Source organism: Miniopterus schreibersii (assembly GCF_964146895.1).
Source record: "Miniopterus schreibersii genome assembly, chromosome: 1".
NCBI classification, from domain to species: domain Eukaryota; kingdom Metazoa; phylum Chordata; class Mammalia; order Chiroptera; family Miniopteridae; genus Miniopterus; species Miniopterus schreibersii.
This window is the reverse complement of record NC_138101.1, coordinates 115,062,284-115,075,124: the sequence shown is the minus strand read 5'-3', so window position 1 is coordinate 115,075,124 and position 12,841 is coordinate 115,062,284. Positions and strand designations below refer to the sequence as shown.

The window sequence follows — 12,841 nt, the reverse complement described above, 5'->3', positions numbered from 1 at the left end:
ATGTTACACCAGCTTGAATTAACCATATTTAAAATAGGTAAAACCTAAACACTTGTGGATAAAAATGCAATAGTCACTATACTAACTTGCTCTTCATATGGTAGGAATGAATACCCAGGATTAGGCAAGGAATAATCACAGGAATTACTTGGCAACTACAAGAATGAAAAGTTTATTTTAGTAAATAGCTATGTAAGAAATTAAACTGTTATTAATAAAGTAATTTACAGCTAACTTTCCAATTATTAGAAATAAGATTTTTTTAAGTGCAAAAAAGACACCTCAGATTTAAAGATTAATAACTCACCAGAAAAAAAAAAATATTTTAATGTCTAAGCCTACAAGAATAAAATAGGGGCAAATCAATAATGTGCATTTCTAAAGGAATTCTACTTTTTCAATTATTAAAATATGGTATGTGATTTCTCCACAGATGTCTATAATACTATTCATGGAGGATATGATTGAAAAAAACTTTTTTTTTTTTTTTGGTATCAATGGCCAAGCTCCATTTAAATTTTCTCCATTCCCCTAGATGCTTGAAATAATTTCAGGAAAAGAGAATTTTAAAAAATCACATGCCAATAGCTATTATTAATTTTCCTATAAAACCAAATAATCTCTTTGAACATTCGTCTTCACATCTGTATCAGTCTACTCTTCTATGCTTATGAAACTGAATAAGGTACTGTCAACAAACCTGGAAATTTGTACTAAATCACAATACAAAAACTGTTAACTCAACATCCATTCACTCATGGAAAAGTCTTTAGATTTATATCCTATATAATTTGTAAATAGAGAAACTAGGCAGTAGTGAAACTTTACAGGGTTAACCCTGAAGGGATAACCTTCTAAATCAAACATCCTAGATCATCTATAATGGGGGAAATATTAAAATCATACTAAACATATCTTTACAAAAAGAAATTACATTTAATGTCCAAATTTCAGTTTAGCCCCATCTAAGTACTTTTACTGACAGCTTCAGATTTTTCACTTTTCAGTTTAACTTCTAAAAGAGTGTCTAATATTAAAACAGCCTGAGAAAAAGATTTTATAACCCACAAACTAGAAAATAAGCAAATGAGTAAAATGGTAATTATAGTTTATTTTTCATAGCGTATCAGTCCTATAGAACTGAAAACCACATCAAATGGAGTTATTATGTGTAACTATTTTAATTATTATAAACAAGAAACAATTTTACATTTATATATTTACTTATGTATACTATAAGATATATAAATATATCTTAAGATATATAAATATATCTTAAGATATATAAATATATCTTAAATGTCTCCAAACAGCAGGTTTTAGTAAAAACCACACGCAGGCAGAAATAAACACATGCACCACAATACACACACCATACACACACCTCCCTCCTCCATGGTTGTCCACGTCATCACATTTGCTACACAGTAGTATGTTTCTATTTCAAGTTATACACATTTAACCCCTTTAATATTAGTCAGCTATTCTGTTCTAGTACAGTCCCTCTTTCATAGCCTCAAATCTTAAAAAGGTAGTATTAGGCCTGGCCAGTGTGGCTCAGCAGTTGAGTGTCGCCCAATGAATCAGAAGGTCACAGTTCAATACCCAGTCAGGGCACATGCCTGGGTTGCGGGCTCTATCTCCAGTAGGGGACACTCAGGAGGCAGCTGATAGATGATTCTGTCTCATCACTGAAGTTTCTATCTCTCTCTCCCTCTCCCTCCTTCTCTCTGAAATCGATAAAAACATGTTTTTTTAAAAAGGGTATTATTAGGTGATGATAATAAAAAGAAAAGTTTACTTGGTGAAGCAATTATCTATGATTCTATCTATAAAGGGCGGGTGGGGGCAAAGACATTTTTATCAAAAATAAGTAAATTTCTGGTCTCAAGAAAATCATGTCTTCACAACTCTGAAACAATTACATGAAAAAGGAAATGTAATAAGAACTTCATGAAAGTTATTCTAATTGACCAAAAATAAATTTCAAGAAAGAGTAAAAAGGAGTAAGAAAATTTAAGTTCACATAACCAAAATAATCATCCTTTTTGTTCAGTATTAAGAGGCATTTGAGTTGATTCAGCAATGACTTTTACATTAGAGCATTATATATGGTATATAGAAGCTTTCTATATACCTTGAATTGTAATCTGGTTCTTGGAGTAAAATGAGTTTTTCTATTAAAATCTCTAGTAATCTTACCTACTCAGGTTAATCTCAACGCTAACATATTTTCAAACATTCTTCAAAAGCACAAACCCCAGAATTTCAATCCTTTTAATATGCGGTCTACATTCAACCTTACAAAACAGAAATTAGAAACTTATCTACTACTTTCATTATTCTTTTAATCTTATAAAATGTGTAGACTATTTCTACAGCTCCACAAAAGTCCACTGTTTAATTCAACAAAGACCAACTTCATAGTCACTTATAGTACTAAAAAAAAATACTTGTTTTGACTGACAGATATTTATAAAGAAATTTAAGACTGAAAGTATTCAAATATAGAGAACTATGCCTTAGGAGAGTTCATTTTGTTTTCAGTAGCACACTTAAAAATGCAGGAAACCTATTAATTATGTCAAAAGAGAAGGCTGGTAGTAAAAAATTTTTAAAATCCCCAACAAGTATCTTTCTAAAATGGTGTTACTATCACCTTCACACTTTACATTAACATGCCTAATGTTCTGCAAATTTGTACTGATTTCCTACTCCATCCCACAAAATGAAGCCACAATAAAAAGATGTAACACACAAGGAAATTAAAAACTTTAAGGCTTTTCCATTCTGAAGTTGGCATCAAAATTCATCCCCTATTTGAAATAGGGAAGATTATTTCTCAGACTGATAAAAGCAGCACTTTATGCAGAGAGCATTTAGGAAAACAGAGGGTGTAAGATTCCAATCTTCCCTGGTATGGGGAAAATTAATTAAATGTCTGTACTATAAAACCTCCTAGAGATTAAAGACAAACAATGAACAAATATATGATATTAAAATAGTTATCATAAAAAACCTGTCAACTACTAGGCTGAAATGTATCAAGGTACATATACATCATTAAGCTACAGATAAGAAGGTCCATTGTGCAAAACTCAAAATGCATTAAAACCAAAACCTACCCCAGGACAAATTGATGCTCCATACAATAAAACAGTTGTCACTAAGGTATGAGACTCAGCTAAGGAGAAGATAAAATAATAAAGAATATGCCAAAATTTTCAACAGGTTTTTCTCAAAAAGTCTTACCTTGTCATTGGTGTCCAGCACAATGGTGCTATGTCTCCACTTTGTTAAAACTATTGGTTCTTGTAGCCGTCTGTCCAGGCTCCTACTTTTAATTATTTCTCTTTGTTGTTGGGATGAAGCATTATACTAAAGAAAAAATACATACTTCATAAATAATAGAAATGAAACTAGAATTTAAACCCTCTGGCTCCTAAAGACACATGAGGTAAGGCAAAGTTCATCATATGACACTAACATGAATTTTCTGTACTCAGTTTACTCACCTGACCAGCATTTTGTATTGGAGGGACCAAGTTAATGTTATCTTTGGCAAACTAATAAATCTTCCTAAGTCTAAGTTTCATCAACTGTAAAACAGATATAACAGAAATATCTAATTCAGAGTTGATATGAGGATTAAACAAAGTATAAAAAGTAGCAAATGTTGCCCTGATAGCAGGCTCTCAATAAATATTAGTTATAACTTACAAAATGAGGTCATTCGAAAAACTTTTTAGGGTTCCTGCTACTTCTAAAATCCATATGAATTCAATTTTTGGTTGAGATTTTTAAAATAACACTTACATACACTGTAACATTTGTTCATTTGTTTTGTTTTTGCTTAAAAGCCAAACACACTCCTACTTCTTTTTCTGAAGTGGTAAAATATAACCAGGTCAAAAGATAGAGATGGTCCTAATTCTAAAGACCAATCCTAAATACATCAGTTATATACAAAGGATAGGTAATAATTGCCATGAAAATTGCATATAAAATTGAAAATACATTATCATTAAGTCATTAAGTCATTTAAGGTTTTGAAATGTCAAGCATATCACCAAGCATAAACATTTGCGAAATGTCAGGTTTAAGAGTTATGCTGTTTTATACAGGCAATTTAGCAAATTATAAATTATAATAAAATAACAAAAGACAAGTATCTGCTTTTTTAAGGGATACATTCTTTTACTGAAACCAAAAGATACCTAATATATTATGCCCACCCTTAAAAAACTCAGTAAATCATAAAATTAAATAACTCTAGTTATAATTTCAATAAAAGTATCTTTGGGAATGTTTCAAATATTAAAAAATCTTCCAAAATCTTTCTCCACAATATGCCATTTCTTTTCTCTCCAAAATGAGCACATACAGGCCCCTATCAAACTGCCTCCCAAAGTTGTTATTCCATTCTTCACGTTAAAATTTGCCAACGCCCGGCAAGCAATCACAGATGGGTGTTTGTTACTGTTACTTAATCTTAAAATTTATCAAGTTCACAAAGGAGTAATTTCTAGAATAAACAAAGAAGAAGCTTAAAGGTTACTAAAAAATTCTGTGCCAGAAATCTCTAAGTGAAAAGAGACCCAATTATTAAACAAGGCTATATCTTCCCTTCAATCATCGTTAGCAATAATGGAAACAAATAGTTGCATGAAAGCTTACATATGGATTTTGTCACCTACCCTAGTTTTTCACTTTTATAATTAACACAACTGTTTAAAAAACCTTTCTACATGGCAACAAAAATAACGTGAAATTAAGCTGAGCAATAATCACAACTTTAAATGTGTTAAATGTTTTATTAGGCAATAGTATGTTCATAAAAGCCAATAAAAAGCATAAATGAAACATAAAATCTACTGTAGACAAAAACAAAAACGAAGTGTCACAATCAGAAAAAAGAAAAATAAGACCCCACAGTTATACACAAACACATCTAGTTAAGATGACAACACATTTTTCTAATCATTTTAAAAATACCTTTTTCTTTAAATTTTTTTTTAAATTTACCTTTATTGTTGAAAGTATTACTGATATCTCCCCCTTTTTCCCCCTATTGATCCCCTCCACCCCGAATCCACCTCCCTCCCAGGCCTTCACCACACTATTGTCTGTGTCCAGAGGTTATGCATATAAGTTCTTTCATTAAAATCTCCCCACCCACTCCCCCACCAAATCTCCCCACCCACTCCCCCACCACTGCCTTCCCACTGAGATTCATCAGTCTGTTCCATGCTTCTATGTCTCTGGATCTATTTTGTTCCTCTGTCTGTTTTGTTTATTAGATTCCACAGCTGAGTGAGATCATGTAAAACTAAATCAGGAAGAATCAGAAACACAAGTAAGCTAATAACTGATGAAATTGAAGCAGTAATAAAATAAAATAAAATCCCAGCAAACAAAAGCCCTGGTCTAGATGGATTCACAGGGGAGCTTTCTAATTCTTTAAGTTGTAGGGTTAGATAGTTTCCTAAAAATTTTTCTTGCTTTTTGAGGTACTCCTGTAGTGCTATGAACTTCCCTCTTAGGACTGCTTTTGCTGTGTCCCATAGATTTGGGGTTGTTGTATGTTCATTTTCATTTGTTTCCGGGGAATTTTTGATTTCTTTCTTGATTTACTGGTAAACCATTCATTGTTTAATAACATGTTAGCCTCTATGTGTTTGAATGTTTTTTAGTGTTTTTACTGCAGTTGATTTCTAATTTCATGCCACTGTGATCTGAGATGATTGATGATTTCAATCTTCTTGAACTTGTAGAGACTTGTTTTGTGTCTTAACACGTGGTCTATCTTTGAGAATGACCCATGTGCACTTGAGGGGAATGTGTATTCTGCAGCTTTGGAATGAAATGTTCTGTAAGTATCAATTAAATTCATCTGATCTAGTGGGCCATTTAGAGTCACTGTTTGTGTGTTGACTTCTTGTCTGGAAGATCTATCCAGTGAAGTCAGTGGGATGTTAAAGTTCACTACTATGACTGTATTGCTGTTGATCTCTCCCTTAAAGTCCTTAAGATTATTGATATGTTCTTATTTATTGCCATTTTAATTCTTTATGCCTATGTTTCTAACCATATTTCTTATTATTATGGCAGTCCCTTTAACATTTCCTGCAGTGCTGGTTTGGTGGTGATAAACTCATTTAGCCTTTTTTGATCTGGGAAGCTCTTTATTTCACCATCTATTTTGAATGATAACCTTGCTGGATACAGTAGTCTTGGTTTCAGATCCTTGTTTTGCATTACCTTGAATACTTCATGCCATTCCCTTCTGGCCCGCAGTGTTTCTGATGAGAACTCAGCTGACAGCCTTATGGGAGTTTCCTTGTAAGTAACTGATTCCCTTTCTCCTGTGACTTTTACAATTTTCTCTTTAACTTTTGGCATTTCAATTATGATGCATCTTGGTGCGGAACTCTTGTTTGGGACATACTGCGCTTCCTGAACTTATCTTTTGCATTCACCATAATTTCTTCAAACAGGTTCTCGATCCATTGCTTTCTCTCTTTTCTCTTTCTGGTACCCCTATAATATGGATGTTGTTACACTTCATGCTATCCTAAATGTCCCTTAAACTATCCTCATTTTTTTAGGTCTTTTTCCTTTTCGTTGCTCTGAATGGGTGTCTTTTTTTACCTTGTCTTCCAAATCATAGATTTGATCCTCTGCTTCATCGAGCCTGCTGTTTGTTCCTTCCAGGGTATCCTTTATTTAAGATATGGCATTCTTCTTTTCTGATTGGTTCCTTTTTAAGGTTTCTATATCCTTTTTCATGCTGTTGAGCATCCTTATAATCGTTACTCTGAACTCTGTATCTGATAAACTGCTTACCTCCACTTCATTTAGCTCTACTATAGAATTCTCTTGTTCCTGCATTTGGCGCCTTTTTTGTTTCCCCATTTTGGCTGCCTGTTTGTGTTTGTTTCTAGGTATTAGGTAGATCTGCTATGACTCCTAGTCTTGGTAGGGTAGCCATATGTAGTAGGTGACCTGTGTGACCCACTGGCACAGTCTCCCTGATCACTAGAACTGGGTTCCCTGAAAATGTCCCCATGTGCACTGTGTGGTCCCTCCTGTTATAGTCTTGATTGCTACTGGCCTGTTCATGTATGGGTTTGACCCTCAGGCTGGCTGACAATGAGACTCAACCTCCAACAGAGCATGCAGGCTGCTATGCAGGTACTGGTCACACAAAGCAGAATTTGCCTCAGCACGGTTTGGTGCCTGCTAATATCATCCTGTAGACATGCTGCTTGTGAAGCTTACTGGATCCTGCTCAGTTGTCTGAAACTGGCCACTGAATGTATTGGTTCTGGGACTCTTCAAAGGGACTCTGGTGCAGGCCAACGTCAGCTGTCTGTGACTGGCCCTGACCTGTTTGGAACTATCAGCAATCCACAGCTTGTGGCTCCCTCTGCCGGGCCTGGGGGGATGTGGAAAGGACCAAACTGCACACCAAGATCGCTTTTACTAGCCCCAGGCTCAGGAGCAGGTCAAGCAAAGACTCAAATCACCCAAAGATCCACCTCTGTCTGCAGGCTGTTAGTCTCAATCACTTAATGAATCTGTAGTTGTAGTCTTCCATCAGGGCGTAAGATCCACAGGGTGGGGGGAGAGGGATTCCAACAGGTGGGGCTATTCCTTCACCCCAGGCTAATGCTGCATGTATGGTAAAGGTATGCTTGAGAATGATGGCTTCTGTAGTATGGGGGAATGACTTAGCACAGGGATCCAGGGAGCTGTCCTCTTAGCTCTCTCCCCAGAGCCACCAACCCAACTCTCATCACGCAACTCTAGTCCAGTCTGCCCAAGGTGAGGTGCTGCAAAGGAAATTTTGTGCACAGGCTCTTGAGGGTGCCTGCATTTCTAGCCATCTCCCCTGGTGCTTTTCACAGCCATATCCCCTGGTCCTTTTCACAGCCGGATGTTATATGCGCACATTTCCTGGTTCTGGTGCTCTTGGCTGGGGAGCCCAACTTAGGGTGTAGACCCATACATCTCAGAGGGAACCATTCGGCAGCTGAGATCTCCCTCGGGAACTTCAGCTGCTGCCTGTGGGAGCCTGGCCAGCCCTCTTGCACCTCTATACTTCCTACCAGTCTCAATGTGGCGTCCTCTTTAAGTCCTTGGTTATAAGGCTTCTCTCCAGCTAATCTTCAGTTGGTTATTCTGGATGATTTTTCTATATTTTAGTTGTAATTCTAGTCTGGTGCTGGGAAAAGGTCAGTTTAGCTTCCACCTCATCTTGCCATCTTGGAATCCCAATATATTTCATAATTTTAATGAGTAATAGTATAAAATTTTTAGTCCTGAAATATGTGAGGAGCAATTTATGACTTTTCTTATGGCACATTTATTTATTTAATCAATACATGGCTTATTTTACATCTTTAAAATATTGCTAATAAGTCTGAGGAATCATTTGGCATCTTGCTCTTTCTCTAGCTGGACAACTTAGAACTTATTCAACAGCCTGCTGAACTATTCCTTTTTCAGAAACATAAATACCATCTAAAGTTTTTCTGATATCTTTGTTTTTAACTGTTCTGACTTGCTGAATTAAAGCAGCTGAATTTGATACAAGTTCCATGTCACTCCCTTTAAGAATCAACTCATCTTTCTAGGTTTGAGATACTGAACAAGCAATGCCTGACCCTCATCCGAACCCTGTGGATGTATTTTTTGTCCAAGAAATTTCTGATTTCAACAAGAGAACCATTCTCCTGAATAACAACGTTGATGAAGAAGTGAGTGTACACAGACCTCATCTTATAATGGAAACCCAGTGTAACACCCTTGATCATGTACTGTACATGACAGTAGATGGTGTGAGTGGTGGGCAGTACCTTTCTATTTCCCCATGATTTGTCAACCCAAAGCCTCTTCTTTTTCTTTCCAAGGAGAATGAGTCCTACATTGATGTGATTGAAGTCCCTCTGCAGGGGGTCTCTGGGGCCCTTCACAATGCATCCCATCAGAGCGATGTCCACGTTTTCACGGATGTCGACTGTCTGATTGCTGAGAATGGTCTTCGTCCTCACAGTAGATATGGCAAAGAGCTTTTATGGCACTTTAAAATACTTTTTTATTTGGTACTTTCTTCAATCTTGGTACTATTTTATAGTTAACTTTAAGTAAAAACAATGTCACAAAACTACAGAGACATAAAAATATCAGTGGTTGCTTAGGAAAGGGAAGGGCACAGGTGAACAGGCAGAGAACAGAGGATTTTTAGGGCTGTCAAAATACTCTGTATGATATTATAATAGATATGTATCAATTTTGTCTAACCCTATAGAATGTACACCACCAAGAGTGAACCCTAAGGTAGACCATGAACTGTAAGTGGTTATGATGTGTTAATGTAGGTTCATCCTTGGTAAAAAATGTACCACTCTGGTGAGTGATGGTGAAAATAGGAAAGGCTATGCATGTGAGGAACAGGGGGTATAAGGGAAATCTTTGTACCTTCCTCTGAATTTTGTTATAAACCCAAAACTGCTTGAAAAAAATAAAGTCTTTAAAAACCCCACAATGTAATATTATTCTCTCAACTCTTTGCATATGGGATCTTTTGTAATTAAAATATAAAAATTACCTTCATTACACCAATGTTAAGCTGCAAATAGTATTTTAAAAAAAATCACATTTTCTAAATGTAAATTTTATTATGACTTCTAATTTAGAAAGTATTAATTTAAACAACAAAGTGGTTAAAAATATAAAATAGTTTTATTTCTGCTGAGTTGTGCAAAATAGAAAGTACCTATGTAAAATGCATGATCAAGTATCAACAAAATGCTTATTTGAAGACTTGACAAAACTTTTTTAACTACAAGAAAATTGTAGGGTTATAATTGCTAGCCATATTACTCAAAAGAGTCAATATTTCCTTCATCCCTCTCCCCCAACCAATTTTCTATTATATCAACCTACATTGTCCCTTGAGATCAGTATAGGTTGATCAATGTAACATTTTAAAAGCTATCAGAGTTATAATGGAGTTCTTTCACTACTGGTTCAAGACAGATTCATAAGGCGTGTTCTTAGAAATCAACTATAGGCTGTATATCTTATTCTGTGAGTATAGAGACTTATAATTTTATAAAATAATTAAAGGCCACATAACACTTACATAGGAAAAGAACACTGTTACCCCTACCTCACTAGTGTTTCCCAACCTTCAGTCAATTTAGCAACACCTAATGATTTTTTTCCTATATCCATGTATATTTATTTATACTAGTAATATTTTTCTTTAAATTGATTTATATAGGGGAAAAGAAATTTCTTTAAAAACTAAAGCCTATTTGATAATTAATGTCAGAGATATGCTAATTATAGTTGTTTCCTAAGATATTAAAATAATGTACCAATTAAAATTTAAATGTTTGTTCAGATATAATTTAAACTCAGCCCTAGTATACTTGTCTGAAAAGAAATATCCAGTGACACCTAGAAGATCTTATCACCACATGCTGCCTATCTCGGCCAATAACTAACTCAATCATAACACACATTTCATATAATAATAAACTTGAATATTAAGTTGCTTTTCTTTCTCTTCAAAATAAAGACTAAATACAAAACCAAGTTCATATATAAAACTTAATATATTCGAGGTAAGTAGATATAAGATGGCATTATTGGCACTGAAGAGGATTCTTATTTCCAGGGATAATGAAAAACCAATTCCAAGTTAAACCAAAAGAATTTTTTAATTGGAATAATAAAAAATATATGGCAAAGATAATGCACATTTTAGAAAATTTGTCAGTCACAGCATTCCCCATGATTTCTAAAGAAACATATCTTGTAGTTTTCAAAATATTGAATAAAAATTTTAAAATAAATCTACTGAAACCATTTTCATATTATTTCATCTATTATTTTCAAATAGAAATTCCATGTTAAGGTTTATTACCTTTGGCAATTCCCATTCCGACCTAGATCCATCAGCACTGTAGTAATATTGTCTACCTTGATCATCAACATGCTTGAGCCACTATAAAAACAGAATAGGTGTTATTTTTTAATTTACATAAAAGTGAGTTTAGGCTTATACAACCAGAGATATTAGATATTATTTTTATTAATTGTATTCCACTTGCTTTAGAAAACAGCAAAAAAAAATTAACAATCTTATGCTAATAGTTATATTTTAAGTTTGATAAGAGTAAATGAACTCAGTATTAAATGTAAGTTTATTTTCTCTCTCTTTCCTCCAAAGTCAAGCTAGTGGTTTAAGTACCACTAAACAACATAAGAAATACATAACATAGAGAGATACACAGATATATATGCACTGAATACAGGGCGACGCCCACTCTGAAAACGGGACTGAAAAATTAAGAAGGCTTTTATTCAATCTTTAAGTATAAAAAATTTAAGCCAAACTTCCTGTAGGAAACACATCTTACTATGATTAAATAATAATAGAAAAAATACTTCATACAATATAATACAAATAATATGCAGAGGAAAAGACTAAGTTTTGCTAATACAAATATATAATCTTGACTGTAATATATATAAATACTACTTTTTCCTTACATTCTAGTGTCAAATAATTAAAACAGAAATGAAGGGTAAAAGCCTACTTCCATTCATTCCCAAGGGCATATTCTCTAAACCAGCCCAACAGTTACCTTCTCTGATAAGAGATGTAATATACACATAAAATTTCAATATGCATTCCCAAACTAATTGATTAATCATAAAATACTAGATTCATGGTTACTTAACTTGGCTATAAAAGAAAAACAAGTGTAGGAAGTGAGGTGGTATATCATAATAACATGCTAAGATAACTATTCCCAAAATCTAGCCCCTAAGAAAAATAGTCCTTGGAATCCACAGGTTTCCCATCTGCAAAAAAAAATTCCCAGAAAGTTCAAAGGGCAAAATTTGCATCTCACATGTGCCAAGCATTACACTGAATCCACATGTATAAAGTGATGTGTAGGCAGGCCCTGCTTTAGCCCATGTACAAATATAGGTTATATGCAAATACTGCACCATTTTATATAACACAAGAGCTTGAGCATGTGTGGAAGAGGAGGGTCCTGGAAACAATCCCCCAAGGATATCAAGGGACAACTATATAAAGAAGTATCTTTAATGAAGAAGTCTTAACAGAATGACATTTAACAGGCCAACTCTTAAAAAGGTCTGTCTTAAGTGAGTTCTGAAACCATAAAAAAATCAGTGCAACTGTAAGCAGTTTAAAATCATGAGTTGGTAGTTATATTGAGTTTTCATGTTGTCAACTGACAAGACTACAGAATTACAATGAAGAATATTTTTGTGAGCTTTTTAAATACTACTATATTTTCAGTACACAATAATTTTATGAGAGGATTCAACCAAGAAAGCTAGATGAGAAAAAAAGAATGTACCTTTTCATTAGTATAGTCACTGGTATATAAGGTAAGCCCACGTTCATCCAACTCTTCTGACCAACCCCTTGGAGGAGAACCACACTGACTATCTGACTGGCTGTAACAAATGCTGTGGTAGTTTTCTTCTGATGAAAGAAGCTATAAATAGTCAGAAACATAAGGAATTTTCTTCTTTGAATAATATAAGTATGCAGCAGTTGAAAATCTAAAAGATCAATTTTATTTGACTTTAAATACTAAGATATCCTGAACATATTTGAATAATTTATTTTTAAAACAAATTGTTCACCCTTTTAAATGATACATTGTAAGTGCTGAGGTGAAATAAATAATAGTTATTTTATCACATTAATGCAAACCTAGAAAAGTTCACCATAATAAAATTGAAAACAGAAACTTTCACTTGTCCCTCTTCATCAGCAAAC

At 34.2% G+C, this 12,841-nt stretch overlaps 1 protein-coding gene and 1 pseudogene across 5 annotated transcripts in view; both read right to left on the bottom strand.

Annotated features, from left to right (window-relative positions):
* The window catches only part of ARHGAP12 (Rho GTPase activating protein 12), a 130,573-nt gene that overhangs the window by 35,568 nt on the left and 82,164 nt on the right, over positions 1-12,841 (bottom strand). For 2 of the 4 annotated variants that reach the window (XM_081139336.1, XM_081139338.1), the window contains 3 exons: positions 12,414-12,554; positions 10,940-11,020; positions 3,253-3,378 (listed from right to left, as the gene is read on the bottom strand). In XM_081139336.1, the coding sequence (XP_080995462.1) occupies positions 3,253-3,378; positions 10,940-11,020; positions 12,414-12,554 (348 nt within the window). The remainder of the gene's footprint in view (positions 1-3,252; positions 3,379-10,939; positions 11,021-12,413; positions 12,555-12,841) is intronic. The other 2 variants (XM_081139337.1, XM_081139339.1) reach the window with 1 other exon arrangement.
* Positions 8,477-9,619, bottom strand: LOC308563218 (large ribosomal subunit protein uL6 pseudogene; annotated as a pseudogene). The gene is made up of 2 exons: positions 9,614-9,619; positions 8,477-9,074 (listed from the first exon to the last, which is right to left on the bottom strand). The product of its transcript is annotated as a large ribosomal subunit protein uL6 pseudogene (transcript).